General features: G+C 48.0%; 1 protein-coding gene across 1 annotated transcript in view; it reads right to left on the minus strand.

Annotated features, from left to right (window-relative positions):
• Positions 1–219: 219 nt before the first annotated feature.
• SDC3 (syndecan 3) overlaps positions 220–19,269 on the minus strand; it is a 108,001-nt gene continuing 88,951 nt past the window's right edge. Inside the window, exons 2-5 of the mRNA XM_066639031.1 lie at positions 14,937–15,063; positions 9,622–10,202; positions 2,239–2,503; positions 220–1,871 (exon numbers count right to left, since the gene is read on the minus strand). Of these exons, the coding sequence (XP_066495128.1) occupies positions 1,705–1,871; positions 2,239–2,503; positions 9,622–10,202; positions 14,937–15,063 (1,140 nt within the window). The 3' untranslated portion in view covers positions 220–1,704. The remainder of the gene's footprint in view (positions 1,872–2,238; positions 2,504–9,621; positions 10,203–14,936; positions 15,064–19,269) is intronic.

The raw sequence follows: 19,269 nt of genomic DNA on the forward strand, positions 1-19,269 counted from the left end.
CCTGCTGTCACATAAAGATTTCTGCAAATGGACTCTCACTAACGCCTTTGGTAATGGGCATAGACCTGGAGCTAAAGTTGGCACACGCTCTCTCTCTCTCTCTCTTACACACAAACACACCCCAAAACAGTTTTAAGCACCGTGTCATGTGCAAACCAACATGGGAAAAGGCAATTTTAGCCTTTAGAACAGCAGAGAGAGGTTGAAAGAGTGAAGCACGCGTTGAATGAATGGTATAATTGAAATGTGCTGAAAGAATGGATCGTCAAAAAATGAATCGTCAGAAAGCAAGGGATATCTGTATATATCACAGTTGTAGCCCTATAATTAAAAACATACTACGCATTACAAGTTGAATTCCCTCCCACACACACACACACACAAACTTGCTGTATCAGTAACCTTGGTTTGACTTCCTTCATATATCACGGTTAGCATTTAGGCTTGCTTCATTTCACTTTTATTGCATACAATCCATTTGGGACTGTATCATATGCCTTCCTGTGGATCTGAACCTCGCCCTCACTTCCTGGTCACCAATCAAACCATGAACACTCCATATCCAGAACAGATGTGGGTACCAAAATCACTTCCTCCCAGCCTGATGCAAATCTACGAAGTGACTGCTTTGGAGATGCAGGCTTCCCCATCACCTACACTCATCCGTTATCACCGTTTTACCCACTTTGATTTATTTACAGCACCACAAAGAACAAACTGTTTGCCAAAGTTCATTCTGGGCTCCTATTTCTGTGCTTGGGTCCCACCTTCCCCCTGTGCAGGAAGTAAATTACAATAAGCGACGTGTAAATTATTAGATATCCCTTCGGGATCGTGAAGGGAGTTTGCCGTTTAAAATGTGCACATCCCTGCAAAAAATAACGCCCTCGAACAGTGTTGCTCACTCCTCTGCCTAAGCTTGCAAATACTGTGTAAATTAGAGTCTTTAGGCCTCACAATGAAACCCAGCAGAACGGATCTGGGCTGTGGGGTTGAAGCAAAAATCTCTGCAAGTCTCAGAGGATCCCTGTGCAGGAAGTGAGCTGTAAGAAGATGGAGCAAAGAGCAGTTGGAAATGAAGCTATGCACAATGGGAAAAGATGCCCTCTGCAGACCCATATGACCTCTCTAGGAAAGCAAGCCAACAGCTCTGCTCCAGCATGATGGATTGATTGGGGCAAACTGGATCAGGACCTTCATAGAGTCCACAGCAGATATGGCATCTCCTTGCGCTGGAAGTCAATGCAGCCAGACCCCTGTCTTGAAGAGTATCACAAAGCATCAGAAACCAAGCAGTCACCTTGTTAAAAAAAAAAAAAAAGTCAAGTTTCTAGTTCTCAGGGAGGTCATCTGGATCTCTCTTGGCAAAGTCACCAATTCCAGCACTCAAGCAAGGAGACATCCGGAGGGTACTGAAATTGCTACCTGTTTGCTCCATGCACCATCGGTTCCTTGAAATGCGTTCTGCACTGGACCAAGTCCTAACTCCTTTGTTAAATATCTTTTTTTTCCTTTTAAAAACACATGATTTTTTTTTTAAAAAGTGTCAGTTTCTTCTATCCTTGTTAAAATTTCACAGACTCGATTAGAAAGACAGAAAGAGGCAGGGTGAATAAAAGAGAGAGAGATTTTTCTTTTCTTTTCTTTTTTAAAAAGGACGGCATAGAGACGGAAAGAGACGGCGAGGCACTCGAGGTTCTGTGTCTATGCATAGAATTCCTCCTGCTTGTCCGGTTTTTGATACGTGACGCTCGCCTGCTTTGGCTCCTCTAGAGTGTAGCTCCCCTCGTCTTTCTTTTTCATCCGGTAGATCAACAGCATCACCAGGAAGGCGGCAAAGAGGGCCCCGACGACCCCACCCACGATCACCGCTGTGGACAGAGAGCAAAAGGGGGGATAAGCAGAGATGGGAGAAAAGGGTGACAACGAAATAAAAACACATAACGCCACTTTCTGCACGCCTAATTTTTGTTTTTAAAAAAACTGCAAAAAATCATTTTATTTTTATTTATTATTTAATGGGGGGACGGTGCATGGGTAATGATTGTGGCTGTACCTGCTGACACTATACCACCAATATAACCCACCTAGTATGCTTTTAAAGCAATATAATTATATGTTTGAATGGGAGATGACCAAGAAATCCAAGATATGTTGCCTCAAGATCCATTAGGGAAGAAAGGCAAGCTAAGGGATAAGCCAAAGTTTCTCTACCTACATCCCTTGCATACTCCTTACCTATGAGGACTTCTTTTCTCTCCAGGATGTTCTTCTGGGGAAGCTGTGCGGCCGAGTTGCCAGAGTCTATCGTATTGTCTATGAGCCCTGGCTCCGCATTCTTCCGTAGCCCCGGCCCGGCCGCTGAAGTCACCAGGGCGACGACTTCATTGCTGAGCTCCGTCCGAGCTGCCACCTCCTCCTCGCGGATCTCAAAGTCCCCACTGACGGGAACTTCCAGTTCATTGTTCATTGCCGTTGAAAGGGTCACATCCGGAGATTCGGTCTGCCAGAGAGCACATGAGAAGGAGAGGTGAGAGGAAGGAAAGTCCCCTCAGACTTTATTCAAGGCGGTTTACAAAGGCTGTTCTAAATCCCCGTAGGGATTTTTACAATTGTGGAAAGGTTCTATCTTTCAAGAACCACAACATTTCAGATGGATCTTTTTGATCTGGTATCACATTCTGGCCTCCGATTTCCTCCCACGCAAGCTGACAAGCAGCTCCTCCATCTCTCACAAGGAGGGCAGCCAAGACGCTTATTCGCTCACATCATAGAGCAGGTGGAATAACTCGGCTCGGTTTGTCAGCTGCTTCAAGGTCTCAACATTCATGGTGCCAGTGGCCTTGAACTGGCGACCTGCGGATGTTATCTTCAGGCAAACGGAGACTCTACCCTCTAGACCAGACCTCCTGCCCTGATCAATGTTTCTCTTCCCCATCTGCCCCAGTTCTCTCCCCTCAATGTGACCAGAATGGAATCTGAGTTAGGAGACCGGAAAGGCTCATCTCCTCTGGACAACATCTGCCCTCCCTTTGAGGTTAGCTTCTAGCTATCAACCTGCTGAGGGCACACCAGACTGAAACAGTTCCTGCAAGTTTATATGTAACAGAGGCGGTGATCTTGCCCTGCTTCTGAATTTCTGAGGCTCCAGAAATCGGGATTAGCAGGACTTGCACAGCCCATAAATCAATCCTTTGGGGATTGTGAGGAAATAGGTCACAATCCAAGTGTTCCAAGGCTCCAAGACTTCTCCCACAGCAGGATTGCTCAGGCACTGCCGGTGAAACATTTTCCGAAGGATCTGCTCACATTTTCCAGGGGCCCCCTGGCTCCCTTACCTTTTCAGATGGTTCTGCTCAGACAACATTTTTAGGAAGCTACAGGAGGGCATACATTGACTAAAAGTGTGGAGAGAAGTCAGGGGTACATCTTACGGAGTTCATTAAGGGCCTCCCTCTGTTTTCCCCTATTATTTGAGCACTGATGGACCTACGAACTGGGGTAAGGAAGCACTGTTCAATAGAAAGGCATATTCTCCTTTGCTCTTGCCTTCCCTCCTTCATATCCCATGATCCTTTTGGCAACCCAATTGGTCCCCAGAGTCCTCCGTCATTCTGCAAGGCCTCAAGGCTTTTGCCTCTCTTGGAGTGGCAGGGATCATCCCAGAATATCGCACAGCTCCCTAATTACATGGGAGCAATCCTGTTATCCTTTGCCACTAAGTGTAATTAAAGGGCAGAGGAAGCCCAGGGCTATATTTGTGGGGGGCGGGGGGGGAGTGATGAGATCAGACAAATCACTGCAACATTCAGTGAAAGCATCTTTCAGTTAGACCAGAAATTTTCAATAGGTGGGCTGTTTGGGGCAACTGGTGTGCCACAAAAGGTCCACAGGTGTGCTGCAGAAGGTTGGAGCACAGCACTGAAAATCGCTGAAAAACCTGTCTGGGTTTTGTGGTGCCCGTGGAGGCACAGACAATTTATTACTACAAACAGTTGCTCTAGAAACAGCTGCAGAACCTGGATGAGTCTCCTGGGAGCCAAAAGTGACATCACGAGAGATGAAGATGATAAAAAAAAAAAAGACCATAAAGGTCAGTGTACCATGAGAATGAAATAGCTGAGTTACAGCCCAATCCTAAACAGTGCCATTGGCTCATCACCAGCGTGTACTGTTGCAAACGTGCCATAAAGCACGTTTGTGAGCCTTCAGCGCTAGCCCAGCCCTGGGCTAGCGATGGTGGAAAGCCAGTGCTCCACTGCTCAGTGGTTGCCCAAACCGTAGGGCAGCGGAGAGATAGCTGGGAGCATTGCGAGAGGTGGGGAGGAGGTGTCCTGGGTCAGGGGGAGGTGCGGGGAGGGGGCAAGGAGGGGGCGTGCTGGGGAAGGGAGTGGGGTGGGAGGGGGGTGGAGCTGGTGGAGGTCAGCTCCACCGAATCCAGAGCCTCCACGGTGGGCCCTGCGGCCCAACACAGAGACTATTGATTCTGAGCCAGTCCAAGGGCTGCCGCAGAATCTAGTAGCCCCATTGTGGGGCTATTTTCCTTACCTGGGGGAAGAGGATGAAAGCTCCTTTCCCCCGAGGAGCTGTTCTCTCTCTCTCCACTCTTTGACATCCCTGAGTATGACAATCAATGATCACTGATTATCAATGATAATCAATTATCATTCATCACTGATGGGGCAGGCACCATCAAAAGTCAAACCTGGACCCAAGTCGAATGCGTTTGATGCCAACTTATCTCAATGAAACAACATTTAATTTTAAAAGACACTAAGGGTGCAATCCTAACTTGCGCTGGAACAGGCAAGCGAGGAGGCTTGCGCTGTATGCAGTGCAGGATTGTGGCCAGCAGTGGCTTAGCCAGAAGCAAGGGGAAACTTTTCCCCTTACCCCTGGGTAAGGGCTGCTGGCCCCAATGGGTCTCCTTGGACTTGCGCCACCTTCTGAGATGGCGCAAGAGGCTTGAAGCTGCTCTGTTCTCTCCAGGGACGGGGGTTGGGATCCGGCATAACTGGCGGATCCCAGCCCCGCCTCTGGCTCCCCGTGTGCCCGCCCATCGCCCTCCTTCCCCCCACCCAGGAACATCTCCCTCCCCCCTCCCCCGCACACCTACCTTTTCTGCTTGTGTCAGTGCAGGTGGGCCGACACAAGTGGCGGAAGGGAAGCCAGCGCAGGAGCCTGGCTTCCTCCCATGGAGGTGCAAACATGCTTTTCAGCACATTTGCGACCCTCCCAGGCCAGCCCAAGGGACTTGGGCTGGCCAAACTCAAAGTTAGGATTGCGCCCTAAGAGCAAATGCTTCAGGCTCAGAGAGTGAATTAACAGCTTTTAAACATGGTGGACAGCTAAATGCCAGCCCTGACCATCGCATGGCTTTCAGGATGAGTGAAGATGGTACCACCCAGCTAGGCTGTCCTCCCCTGTGGCAGGATACATGTGGGGCCGGTATTTGGCTCGGTGTCCATCCAAGGCAGCAAGGTGAGGGGTGAGTCTGAACCGCTCCCATGATGCCTAACCGGCTCCAGGAGGCAGGCAGGCGAACCCCTTGCCTGGACTGTCAGGCTGGTGAGGGACTTCCTACTGGATCTGAAGTCCGGCTGCCTTGCCCCCTTTGGGGGTGGCGTTGAAAGACCTGAGCTGGCAATTGCCAACGTTGGGCCTCAAGCCAGGCGGTATGCCCAATGAGATCGCAGGGGGAGGCAGACGGCTAGGACTGTTTCCCCCATATAGCCCCGCATGTCTGATGTTTATAGTTTATTGCCCTGCTGCAGTTTAAAAGTTAATAAAGTGGCTCATTTTCATCCAAGCTGAAGTCTGGCTTCTTTATTGTGCGTGCAGGGGGGTAAAGTTGTTCGAGATTGTGCCAAACTGCACTTCTACAGTGCATTGAAGGTCGATGGCCAGGAGGGGGAGGCAAAGACTGTGTGTTCTTCAACATATACCCAGCCCTGAAGTATGCCTTACAATCAGGAGGAAGGCAGGTCTCCAGAAGTGAAAAGTGGTAGCCTGTGAGCTCATTTGGGAACAGAGGGGAGGTGCCTCTATCAGCACTGGGAAGTCCAGCAGCAGCTCACAGTTTACCAAGGAGATCAGCTACAGTCAGGCCTGGGGGGGGGGAAGCCAAAATACAGGATGTTGCAAAGAAAGAGTGGAATTTTGCTAGCTACTTCTTGTTACACATTAAACAAAAGGGTCCCCATGGGATGGAAGCAGTGAAAATAGCAACAGCTATTATTGGACGTCAACACACTGTGAACAGCTCCTGTAGAGGTTCACCTTCCTAGCATCAGCTATGAGCCAAGCCGTATCTCAGTCTCAGGGTAATGCTGATGCAATGAATGGATGGGAGAAGTGGTAAAAAATAATCACAGCATACAGCAAAGATATCTGTGCACACGCACCTGTGTTTGTGTACACTCACACATGCATGAAATTGTGTACACTCACACATGTATGCCAGTGAAAGGTGACAATCATGAACACCGGTATACACTGTGTGTGTGTGTGTGTGTGTGTGTGTGTGTGTGTCACTCACCCCTTTTTGGAAAAAGGCGTACAAAGTTCACAACATAGGTGTGCTCAGTCCTCCGTGTCTGCAGCAGGACCCCAATGTGCAGAGTGTTGATTGGCTGGGCCTTGCGATAAGCGCAAAGCCACCTCCCTCTGGCCTACCCAGTTAGCTGCCTAGAGTGCTGTTTGGCTGGCCCTTCCTACTCTTGTCCTACTCTCAAGAAATGTTGTTTTTCGAAAAGCAAGGCAAAACAGATGGCTTTTAAACGGGGAAAAAAAAGAGGTGTCAAATTAATGTTTCAATGGCTAATCATGCCTGGAAAAAAGGAGATTTAAGAAGCCTGCCTCTTCAGAAAGGAGGCCAAAAGCTGCGCTTGTACTGGAGCAAAGTACCGTCCAACCTCGGCGTCCACGAGGGTTCCTTTTGTGGAACCCTTGCAGATGCTGAAAATTGTGGATAATGAAATCCGCAGGTGGGGGTTGGCATCTGCACCTGGGAGGTGGTCTGAGACAGGGGGAGGTTTCTGAAGCACATTTCTGGTTTTGGGAAAAACTGGAAGTGTGCTTCTAAGGCCTTATGGGAGCCTCAGACCACCTCCCCCAAGAAGTACAGGTCAACCAGGACCAGCAGTTGGTCAAACCTGCGGATCCCAAATCAGCAGGTAACATGACCTGTAGCATGAGGGTGAGTTCTGAGTTCATTTCAGCTCGAACAAACGCTGCAACCAGTTTCTAATAAAGGAGAAATATCAACGACATATGCAGCCGACGGAATTCCATCCAATAGTGGCATCTCTCTAGCCCATGATTCTTAAGGGCCCATTCCAACACACAGGTGTGGTTTTCTACACAACAGAGAACAGCATTTGCTCATCACCAAACCAGCCAAGCTGTGCAGCTGTGCAGTTGGCCGATTTAACTGGGGACAGGAAGGCACCTTTTCGAGGGGACAAGGGAGAAGCATCGCCAAGATACAAAAAGGCGGCCTGGGTCCATAATACGTAGAAGCAGGAAGAACGGTTAGGATAAAAAGTTGGCAAGCATTTCCAAGCAGAAGATGTTTCACAAATGCTGTTTGCTCCTAGTTATTTGCACTGATTTGGGTGATGAAAACTGTACTCAATTTTCCAGAACTAAAGCAATTTTCTTTTCTTCCCCCCCCCCCCAAACAGCTCTTGACACCAAACCTGAATGTCTCCTCTTTGAAATACGACTCTCTCATGTTGCTGCCCAAGTTGGCAATATTTTGCCAATATTTGCCAAGTTGGCAATATTTTGCCCATTCATTATTTCCAGCAACTGTTACCCTGCACATGCCTGATCTTGTCTGATCTTGGAAGCTAAGCAGGGTCAAGCCTGGTTAGTACTTGGATGAGAGACCGCCTGGGAATACTGGGTGCTGTAGGCTTATACCATAGTCTTTCGAGACTGAAGGTTGCCAACCATTTCCAGATCAGACTGACGTGAAACAATGAGAGCCATCCTTCACAGAGACTGCAAGACTGGTGTAAAAGTCAGCATTGTGATGGAAATGGTCAAAAATGGGTGTGACTGGATACGCACAGCTCAAGCTGTGAGCCTGCTGTCCCTTTTTGGCCATACACTTGTCCCTTTTTGGCCAAACGTGTGACCATCTTCAAAGAATCATGCTCTTTGAAGCACTCTTCCTGCTTCTGGCAAAAGCTGGCCGTGCACAGCGCCAACTGGCCAACGCTTAACAAAACCACCTCCCATTCTCCCTTTCCAGGTTACGGTGCAGAGTGTTGAATGGCTAGCACTTGGGATAGTCAACAAACTGCTTCTTTCCTTGTTTCTTGTTCAGAAGAAGGAATAAGTAGATTTTAAAATCCTGAATTGTGTGAAATTTAATGGCATGAACATGCTGGATGCCTGGAAAAAATGTATTAAACATAACAACAAATTAAACAAAACAACAAATGCCTGCCTGAAGCATGGAATGGAAATGGAAAAGAATACGGTGGAATGGCAAAAGAGAAAGGAAAGCAGTGTTGGGTACAGAGCTGATTCTCTGTGAACTGGGCATGTTCAGCCTGGAGAAGAGAAGGCTGGGAGGGGATATGATAGCTGTCTTCAAATACCTAAAGGGCTGTCCTATGGAAGAAGAGAATAATTTCTTGTCAACTGCCTCTGAAAGCAGAACTAAAACCAGTGGGTACAAACTGCAAGGGAGGAGATTTCAATTAGACCTCAGGAAAAAATTCCTGACCGTCAGGGACGTTCAGCAGTGGAACAGATTGCCGAGAGAGGTGGCAGACTCTCCCTTGCTAGAAATATTTAAGGAGAGGCTCAACAAGCACCTGTTGGAGATACTCTAAGAGGATTTCCTGCCTAAGGCAGGGGGTTGGACTAGATGACCTATTAGGCACCTTCCAAATCTATGATTCTATGAAATGACAAAGAGCGGAAGCAGCTCTCACTCACAGAAGAATAGGACCATGTGCTCCTCTAAGTCAGGGGTGTCCAAACATTTTGGCAGGAGGATCACATCATCTCTCTGACACTGTGTCGGGGGCCGGGGGAAAAAAGAATTAATTTACATTTAAATTTGAATAAATTTACATAAGTGAATATATTTGAGATGGAACATATGAATGAATGAAAGAATGAATTCATATGAATGAATGAAGGTACTGCAGTAGCTTAAGGCCTATAAAAGGCCTTGCATGAGGCCAGCCTTTCCTTCACTGCCACTGCTGCATCACAGACATGAAACAGCAAGTAGTGGAGGGAGCCTTCATCCCATAGCTTAGGTGAGAGGTCGAACAGTCGTCCTCACATTGAGAGCAGTTGCGTCAGGCCAGCAAGGGCTCCAGCAAGTCTCTGGAGGGCCAGAGGTTCATTGGAGACTGGGTGCTCCTCGCGGGCTGGACTGGGAGCCCCCGAGGGCCGCAAGTGGCCCCCGGGCCGGGGTTTGGGCACCCCTGCTCTAAGTAGACAGATCAGTGCACCCCATAAATCTTTTTAATGCTTCAGATGCTTTTTAATCCTTTATTTTCTATAAGTTTTCTTCCTATGTTGTACACCGCTTTGAGTACCTGAAAAGCGGTATTTAAGTAAATAAGTGAATATGTTTGTAAGTCTCCGTACCTGGGCTGCTTCCATAGGTGCAGTGGTCCTTGCGGATGGTGGCAGTGCGGTGCTTCTCTCGCGGAGGTCGGGACCTTGTGACGTACGTGGCTTTGGCATAGCTCTGACCTTCATCAGGCTGGTGGTGGCCAGAGGAGTCACTTCCGTCCTGGCGACTTCCGTGGCTGCGGTTGGCGTCTCGAGTACAATCGACTGGGTTGTGGCAGCAACGGTGATGAAGGGAGGAAGGACTCTCTGGGCAGTTGTCGGCTTGGCAGTGGCAGCTGTAGTGGAGGCCGTAGTAGCGGCGGCGGCGGCGGCGGTGGTGGTGGTGGTGGCGGCAGTGGTGTCACGGAGCGTCGTGCTGGCTGTGATGCCAACCACTTTCCGGATGGTGACCACCGGCACTTCAGTCACTCTGGAGCTGTAGAGGCCCCTGGTTGCTGAATCGTAGGTGGTTTCCTCTGCGGGAAAGGGTGGGAAGGGGGTTGCCACCGGCTGCACCGATGTGACGGGCAACACAGCCGGGGTAGTGGCAAGGAGGATGGGTGTGTCTGTGGTGAGCTGTACCATTGTCTTGATTCCAGAATCCTGTTCAAAATCTGCAAGAGGGGAAAATGGGACAATGCTCAAGGTGGTTGTACTGGGGAAAGTGATCAGAAATAAGGCAAGCAGAAACAAGGTGGTCAGCAAAAGGCAATTCGTAAGATGATCTGAGTCACGCAACATGACCCACAATTGACTTTTCACTGTTTTTCTACACCAGTGGTTCTCACACATTTAGCACCGGGACCCACTTTTTAGAATGAGAATCTGTCAGGACCCACCAGAAGTGACGTCATGACCAGAAGTTACAACATCAGGCAGGAAAGTTTTTAACAATCCTAGGCTGCAATCCAACCCACACTTACCCAGGAGTAAGTCCCATTGACTATCACTGTTAAAAGAACATACATAGTAGCTGGTTAAAAGTACAGGTCTGTAACGTTTCCCCAAAATGCAGTCACATACCAGAGTAGCATCAAGTCTAATGTGTTGAAAATAAAATATTGAAATGAATGGGGACCCACCTGAAATTGGCTCGCGACCCACCTAGTGGGCCCGAACCCAGAGTATGAGAAACACTGTTCTACACAGTGGGCCCTTGGTATTCGCGGGGGATCAATTTCAGATACAGCAAATACCATAATCCGTGCATAATTAAAATCTATGGAGGGGGGAGAGGTGGCACCATAATCACTCAGCTGGGGGCCGTGCCTGGCTCTCTGGAGGCCACATCAAGGTGGTCCGCTGAGGCCCTCCAACTGGGCCCCTGAAGCCCTCCGACTGAGGCCCTCCAACTGGGCACTTGGGGAAGGGCAGGGGTTAAACGCTTGAGTCAATTTCCTCTTTGCCAAAATGTCTGCTGTGAGCAACCATTCACAAACCCACTCACCAGCTCTCCAGTCTCTGAGAGGGAGGCCACTCAACGCCCACAGATCCTCTCCCCAGGAGCCACTTCCATGCCCATTTTGGGAAAGGGAAAAAGCAGTAGGAACCCTTCCAAAGAACTCCAACCTTTCTTCACACACCTGTGCTTAGGGCAAGAAGCTCTGCTTCTCTCTCAAGCTTTCTAAGCATGCCAGAGGACTCAACAGAGCAGAAGGTTCTGGGGGCGACCACAAGCAAGAGTGCGGGCTAGTAAGCCAAATCAGCCATTGTGGACCCCAAAAGACAGATACAATATGGCAGGGGTTCCCAAAGTGTGTGTCGTGGCACAGTCACAGGGCCGCCAAGGGACGTCCCCGGTCGCCTCTCCTACCTGTTCCCCCCAAGTGCCACCATCTTGAATCTCACGGAATTTGATGCGATCCAAGATGGTGGTGACCAAATCCTACTTGTGAGATTTGGGCACCGTCATCTTGGATCTCACCAAACCTTGTGAGATTTTTGTGCCATCATCTTGGATCCTGCGAGATTTTGCCAGATCCAAGATGGCGGCACCCGGGAAGAAGAGGCTGTGGGGGAGTCAGGTAAGTTTGGGAACCACTGCAATATGGGTACAACCCAGGCTGCACCACCTGCCAGACAATTTTCTGTGGCTCTTGCTGTGAACACTTACAAAGTTGCCTTATATTGAGTAGGACCTTGGGTGCTATTTCCCCTTAGCAGCAGCTCTGGATCAGGCAGGGGGTCTTTTCCAGCTCTCGCCAGAGACTGGATCTCAATTCTTTGAATAGAAAGAACGTGCTCTAGTCCCTGAGCTACAGATTTCCATCTCCCTCGTGCTCTGCCAGCAGCACTCCCCCGTTGCTTGCACAGTCATGCCCCATGAGTCCTCCTCCTAGCAAGGGCTGAAAGAAGCGTGAGGATAGAGTCGTACATTAACGGTACTCCGGCGCGTTCAATCAGGGCCGGAAGGACTGAGGCGTGTGCGAAAATAGCTTTCTCCTACCTCCACGGAAGAAACGCTGTGACTGGCAGAGCAGTGGGGGAGCCTAGTTATTTTGTTTCCTTAAAAGCATCTACCCAGGTGTTCTGCTAATCAGTCTTCAAAACCGTGCAGATCCGATTGTCCGAATAATAAACGAACGCAAGTTTCAGAGACAGACATGGAGTCAACAAACCAAGAGCAAGCATTGACACAAAACACCACAATAGGGTGCAGCTTTAAAAAGAAGAATTCCTCGTATGTCCCATCAAAAGCCTGGGAAAAACATAGGTGTGGTGGTTCTTCCACCTTTTCTCCACAAAGGGGCAGACACAAAGGGCTACACTGCCCATTATGCTCAAGGCATTATTAAGAGGTGTATTTAATATATATGCTGGCAATGTTGATTCCTAAACAAAAAGCAGTCTCAGGGTCTCCGATCCAGTTCAGGACCACAGCATGAGGATTTATGCCAATAAAGGTCTCAATCAATCAATCAATCAATCACAGCATGAGGGGAGGGGGTGAGTCAACCCCTTCCCCTTGCACTGTTCTTCCCTTCCCTGGCTGCAAATACCAACACTGCAAGGAAATTTGGGGAGATGGGGAGAGCTAACAGTTTTACTTAGGACGGTAGCCTAAGAAGAACCAAGGCTTCCCTGGTTCAAATCTTCCCTCTGCCATAAAGTCACTCAATGGCCTTAGGCTAGCCCCTCCCTCTCATCCTCAGATCTCAGCCCTGAACCAGATCAGGGCCATTGCATGTGGGCGAAGGGGGGGGGTTACTTTGTACTGGTCTTCCCTTCTTCCGCTTCAAACACCTCTGCAAGGAAATTGGGGGGGGGATGGAAAGAGCTAACAGATTTGCTTAAGATTCTAACCTAAGAGGAACTAGGGCTTCCCGGGTTCAAATCTCCCCCCTCTGCCATAAACTCATTCAGTGGCCTTTGGCTAGCCACTCCCTCTCAGCCTCAGTCTTCCCCATCTGGAATATGGGGATAATATTACACACCCAACAGGGTTCTTGCAAAGACTACGTCAAAATAATTCACGCAAAGTGCTTTGCATTGCATAAAAAGGTACTGTGTGAACTCTAAGCATTATTATTTGCACAATACCACAAACTGTGTAAGAGACCGATCCTGGGTGCCTCTCTTTGTGATCACCATCGCAACAAGACAATTTGGCTAAGGTGCAATTGTCAACGATCAGTTTAAGAAGAAATCCAAAAACTCAGACTTCAGTGGTTTGGCCACGTCTGCAGAATGAACACCAATCGGCTGCCATACAAAGTCTAAAGAAGAAGATGGTGATAAGACCATGGAATTTGTGAAATTAAGGACACACTCCTAGGCATGTCTACTCAGAAGTACATCCTATTGTGTACAATGGGGCTTACTCCCAGGAAAGTATGGATAAGATTGCACCCTAAATCTTCAAGGTCCCTTTCCCATTTTGATTTTCCTTTTTTAAAAGCACCTCTCATAATAACATAAGAACAGCCCTGCTGGATCAGGCCAAGGGCCCATCTAGTCCAACTTTTTATATCTCACAGTGGCCCACCAGATGCCCCAAAAGGCAACAAGATACATATATCTTGTTGCCACTTCCTTGCACTGGGCATTCAGAGCTAGGCTACCTGTCAAACCCCAGGGGTTGCATACAGTCATCATGGCTTGTAACCTGTGATGGAATTTTCCTCCATGAATCCGTCCAGCCCCTTTTCAAAAGGCATCTCAGCCAGGTGCCATCCCAGCATCCTGTTTAGATGCAATAAAATGAGATGCCATAAAAGTCCATCCCAATGAATGTCCTCCCATTTTAGTAACAGCTGGTACCACCATCCATGCAGACCAAAACACATGATCTCCACTTCTGTAAATTCCCAGTACAGTTTCCAATAGTATCCCTTTTCGTGTAGATCAGTGGTGTCAAATTCACTTCATACAGAGGGCTGAAGCTAGCATTTGTGCTGCCTGCTGAGGGCCAGAAGTGACACCAGGAAGCTGAAAGTGACATCATTAAGTAGATGATGGCCATAAATAAGCACTTTGTTCTCGCATAGAAACCCATTGGCTTCAAGAGAAAATGTACAAATTGCTCATAGTTTCAAGATATGAGATAGCCCAATTATCACGCTGGGAATTATCACGCTGGGAAAGCCCAACTATAACAGGGGCCAGATAAACTGCTTTGGGGGGCTGAATTCATCCCACGGGCCTTATATTTGACAACCCTGATGCAGACTTTATCACTGCAATCGTTTTTTGTAACAATGGTCCCCCGTACCCCCAAACAGTTCCACCGATTTTACCAGAACTGAAAAAATTTTGCTTGGAGATAGGAAGGACCCTAAAAGTCACACACACACACACACACACACATCCCACAGTTTTCAAAATCAGACCACCTACAAAGCTGTAGAGGGCAGATGTTCAACCACCTTAAACCTGGCAAGCTGCAGAGATGGATGTTCAACCACCTTATACCTAGCAAGCTGTAGAGATGGATGTTCAACCACCTTAAACCTGGCAAGCTGTAGAGATGGATGTTCAACCACCTTAAACCTAGCAAGCTGTAGAAATGGATGTTCAACCACCTTAAACCTAGCAAGCTGTAGAGATGGATGTTCAACCACCTTATACCTGGCAAGCTGCAGAGATGGATGTTCAACCACCTTATACCTGGCAAGCTGTAGAGATGGATGTTCAACCACCTTAAACCTAGCAAGCTGCAGAGATGGATGTTCAACCACCTTAAACCTGGCAAGCTGCAGAGATGGATGTTCAACCACTTTATACCTGGCAAGCTGTAGAGATGGATGTTCAACCACCTTAAACCTGGCAAGCTGTAGAGATGGATGTTCAACCACCTTAAACCTGGCAAGCCAATCGCTTCTCTTTTAGGGCCCAGGTCAGATACTCACATCCAGAGCCGGAGCCTGAGTAGAGCTCCTCCATTTCATCCATTTCTTCGTCTTCAAAGGAGTCATCATCTCCAGAGCCCTCCAGGTCGATGGGCCGCTCGTAGTTTTCATTCCGCCACTGCTGAGCCTGGGGAAAAAAAACATTGAGAGCAACAACCTCATTACTTGTTTGGGATGCAGAAAAGCCTGGAGTCAATCGGCCCCTCGTGGCCCAGGCTGATCTTGGATGGCCTTTTGATGCTTTTTGAAAACAAAGTGGAAACATGGGAAGGAGCTGCTGTAAATGCCGCAAAGAGGAAATGCAGAAGACCGGAGAGTGGAGGGTTCAAACCCCAGTACAAAATAGCTTCCTGTAGAACTTATTACACCTTAGCCGTGATTTTTTTTTTTTTTTTTTTTGCAACCTCTGAATAATCTAAACGGAAAATGAATAGCTTCAGTCACTGATGCTGAAAGATCAGCCCCCGCAGCTCATTCTCTAACCTCCTAACCTGGCAGCCGCTAGGAAAGCCAGCGGACTGGCAGACGCCGCAGCATGGCCATGCTAAAATATTCATGGTCCGGAAGCATAGCTGGTGGACGAGGCAACATCCCTGCGACTCACAGACAAGCAATGAATTGGGACTTATCTGGGACAGTGGTGTCACCAGGGTTTGCTTCACCCAGTGCAGGAGGCCAGTGCATCACCCCTAGGATGAATCTCCTCCCGTGCAGTGGGTGGGGCAATGCCCTGGGCAGTGGATGTGGTGACATACCATTGCCTCGCCCCACTGGTTTTTTGGCTATAACTTTTTATAGAATAGAGACATTTCAACAAGGTTTGTTTCATTGCATTCCGCATGAAATCATGCATTGATTGATATATAACACGATGGTATTTTTCAAATATATCAGGGTTTAAAAAATTTTGATCAGTAATAATGTCACACATACACACCCCTGTGCACATCACCCAGTGCAGGCTACACCCCCCACATACCCCTAGCAATGCCACTGATCTGGGATAGGAGAGAGATCAGTCTTTGCAGAGAAAGTGGTCACAGAACACACCATTTCCTGCCCAGCCAACATGCCCTAGGATGCCGTGACATGTCCATTTTGGGGTAGGGAGAAGAGATAACTGGCACTGTTTTAAGTGCCTCATCTAACCTTACCCAGGGAGAAAGATGAGCACAGCACCACTTGCGCTCAAAGCCTAGACCCAGCGGTGTAGCCAGAGGGCGGGGTGGCGACCTGGTAAGTACTGCAGGCGCCGCAATGTGCTGCGTAAGTGGCCCCTCTCACTTGCCATTGGCATCATTCTGACTAGCGATGGCAATGCACACTGCTCACAAGGAACATTGCAGCGTCTTCAGTACTTACCACACCCCACCTCTGACTATGCTACTCCCTGGATCATTTGTGACTGAGCATGTAGAATAAAAACAGTCAACGTAAGCGAAACTGTAAGATGAGTGAAGGAATGGAGTTGATGAAGGGGTAGAAGAGATCCCTGGATCATGTCCTCCTTGAGTTCCCTGCTTCTCTTTCTCCTCCGTCTGAAAAAAGAACAGAGGGAGGAAGTGGGGAGAGGAGACTGATGTTCTAGAGTAGCCTTTTTCAACCTTTTTCATCTCACGGCACACAGACAAGATGCTAACATTATCAAGGCACACCATCATTCATGGCGCACCAATGTGCCTCGACGCACTGGTTGAAAATCACTGCTCTAGAGCGACTCCTTCCCCACTTCTTCCCTCCCTTCCTCTCCCTCTCTGCCTTTTGAAATGGAGATGGGGGAAGGAAATTGGACGGCAACAGCATTGGCAGGGAGCTGGATCTAGAATACAGCCAGGTGGTTGGGATCTGTGGGGTGTTTTCTAATTGTTGATGCAATTCAATGAGGCTCAGCAACAGAGGCCTTTTCTAGGCGGAAACATTGAGGATCGAACCTGGTACGTTACATTTGCAAAGTCTGTGCCCTAGCACTGAGCCACGGCCCTTCCTTGGGCAGGGTCAGGGCAGTGCTACTGCAGCCATGTAGATTTCAGGCAGAGGCCCATCTAGACCAGCTTCCTGTATCTCACAGCAGCCCACCAAATGCCCCAAGGAGCACACCAGATAATAAGAGACCTGCATCCTGGTGCCCTCCCTTGCATCTGGCATTCTGACACAACCCATTTCTAAAATCAGGAGGTTGCGCATACACATCATGGCTTGTACCCCGTAATGGATTTTTCCTCCAGAAACTTGTCCAGTCCCCTAAAGATACTTCCTTTAGGGGAGACAAATATAGACACGTAGTTCTAAATTGGCATGCCTGGGTGTTCACCAAGCTGGAACCACAAAAACAGTCTAATCCAGTGCAGATCCATGCCCGAGAGTCACACGGAAGGCTAGCTTTCGTACTGCAAACTGCAGCCTTGCTAACCTAATGATACGTTGAAGGTTTGCACATGCCCTGCTATTACTGGCCAATGTTCTCGAGGGTATTCTGGGCCACCACACAGCAGCGTTCCCCTTATATTTAGAGAAGCAGCATGCCTGGAGAATGCTTAGGGTTCAAAGAATCCACTGGCCAAAGGAGAGAAACGATTTGTCTCCACCTATCCTCTGCAGACTTTTAAGGGGCCATTAAACTGTTGGAAGAGAGAACGTATCTGCGGTCATTGAATGCCAGGGAACCAGCCTGAAGTTCAGTAAGAGGGCACTTGGCTGAAATGCAGAAGGTCCCCTAGCATCTCCTGGTACAACTAGGAAGGACAAACCCCCCCCCACCACCACCACCAGTCTGAATCCCTGGAGAGCAGATGCCAGGCAGTGGGGACAATACTGAGAAAAATGGGCTAAAGCAGTGTTTCTCAAACTGTGGGTGGGGACTCACTAGGCAGGTCACGAGCCAATTTCAGGTGGCTCCTCATTCATTTCAATATTTTATTTTTAATTTATTAGACTTGATGCTGCCCTGGTACGTGACTGCATTTGGGGAAATGTTACAGACCTGTACTTTTAACAAGGTAGTACGTATATTCTTTTAGCAACCATAGTCAAATGGGACTTCCTCCTGGGTAAGTGTGGGAAGGATTGCAGCCTAGGATTGTTAAAAATTTCCCTGCTTGATGACGTCACTTCCAGTCATGACGTCACTTCCGATGGGTCCTGACAGATTCCAAAAAGTGGGTCCCAGTGCTAAATGTGAAAGAACCACTTGACTAAAGTAATGTTCCTCAACCTATGAGTCATGACCCCAATGGGGTTGTGAAGCCTCATGGGGGGGGAGGGTTATGGCAACCTTTCAAAGCCTGTTCGAGAGGGCTTGGATCCAATCCAATCATGGGACTTCCTTATCAAAACTGAATTCTTGATATAATCCTGCATAGTCTCTTCTTACTGTCTTGCCCCACAACTCCTAAAGTTAACTCCCAAGAAGTAAAGGGAAAACAAGGCAGGCAGACACAAGGACAAGGGGTAGGTGAATTGGGTTCTGGGAGTGGCGGATGGGATTGGCAATGGGTCCCCAGTCTCATACTTTATTTATGGATTTTAAAAAGTTGAAGAGCACTGGTCTAATGGTTTCACTCATGATAAGGCAATATCATATGTTCCTGTCCAAGCCTTGGATGTACTTATTCCGCTTCTCAGAACCACGGAAGGCAAAGTATGGGCAGTTAAGGGCTCCTGTTTCCACATTCACATCTTACCAGCCAACGTCTGTTGCTGGGGGAACTTGGTTAATTAGCTTATGGCTGCCTGGCCTCCATTAGGACACTACTGTTAGTCACTACACAAACCAGCTTCTAGATTCCAAATGACATTACAAAGAAGCTGAACTCCTAGAATGCTTCTCAGGCCTTTAATCGAGGTTGCAAAAATAAACAAAATAAATAAAAATCAGTCACACTACCCCATTTGCAACAAAGCTTTTCAGTATATATAATGGTATGTATCTTTGTTCCCTACCCTCACTTCTCTGTTGTTTTCCCACTGTTTAAGGACATAAGAAGAGCCCTGCTGGATCAGGCCCATCCAATCCAGCTTCCTGTATCTCACAGTGGCCCACCAGATGCCTCAAGGGACATTCAAGACAACAAGATACCAGCAGCCTGTTGCCACTCACTTACATCTGGTGTTCAGAGATAGGTTACTTCTGCCTATCATAGATTAGATTAGATTAGATTAGATTAGATTAGATTAGATTAGATAGATAGATAGATAGATAGATAGATAGATAGATAGATAGATAGATAGATAGATAGATAGATAGATAGATAGATAGATAGATAGATAGATAGATAGATAGATAGATAGATAGAAGGAAGGAAGGAAGGAAGGAAGGAAGGAAGGAAGGAAGGAA

The sequence above is a fragment of the Tiliqua scincoides genome, chromosome 10, assembly GCF_035046505.1.
Source record: "Tiliqua scincoides isolate rTilSci1 chromosome 10, rTilSci1.hap2, whole genome shotgun sequence".
In the NCBI taxonomy this organism is placed as follows: domain Eukaryota; kingdom Metazoa; phylum Chordata; class Lepidosauria; order Squamata; family Scincidae; genus Tiliqua; species Tiliqua scincoides.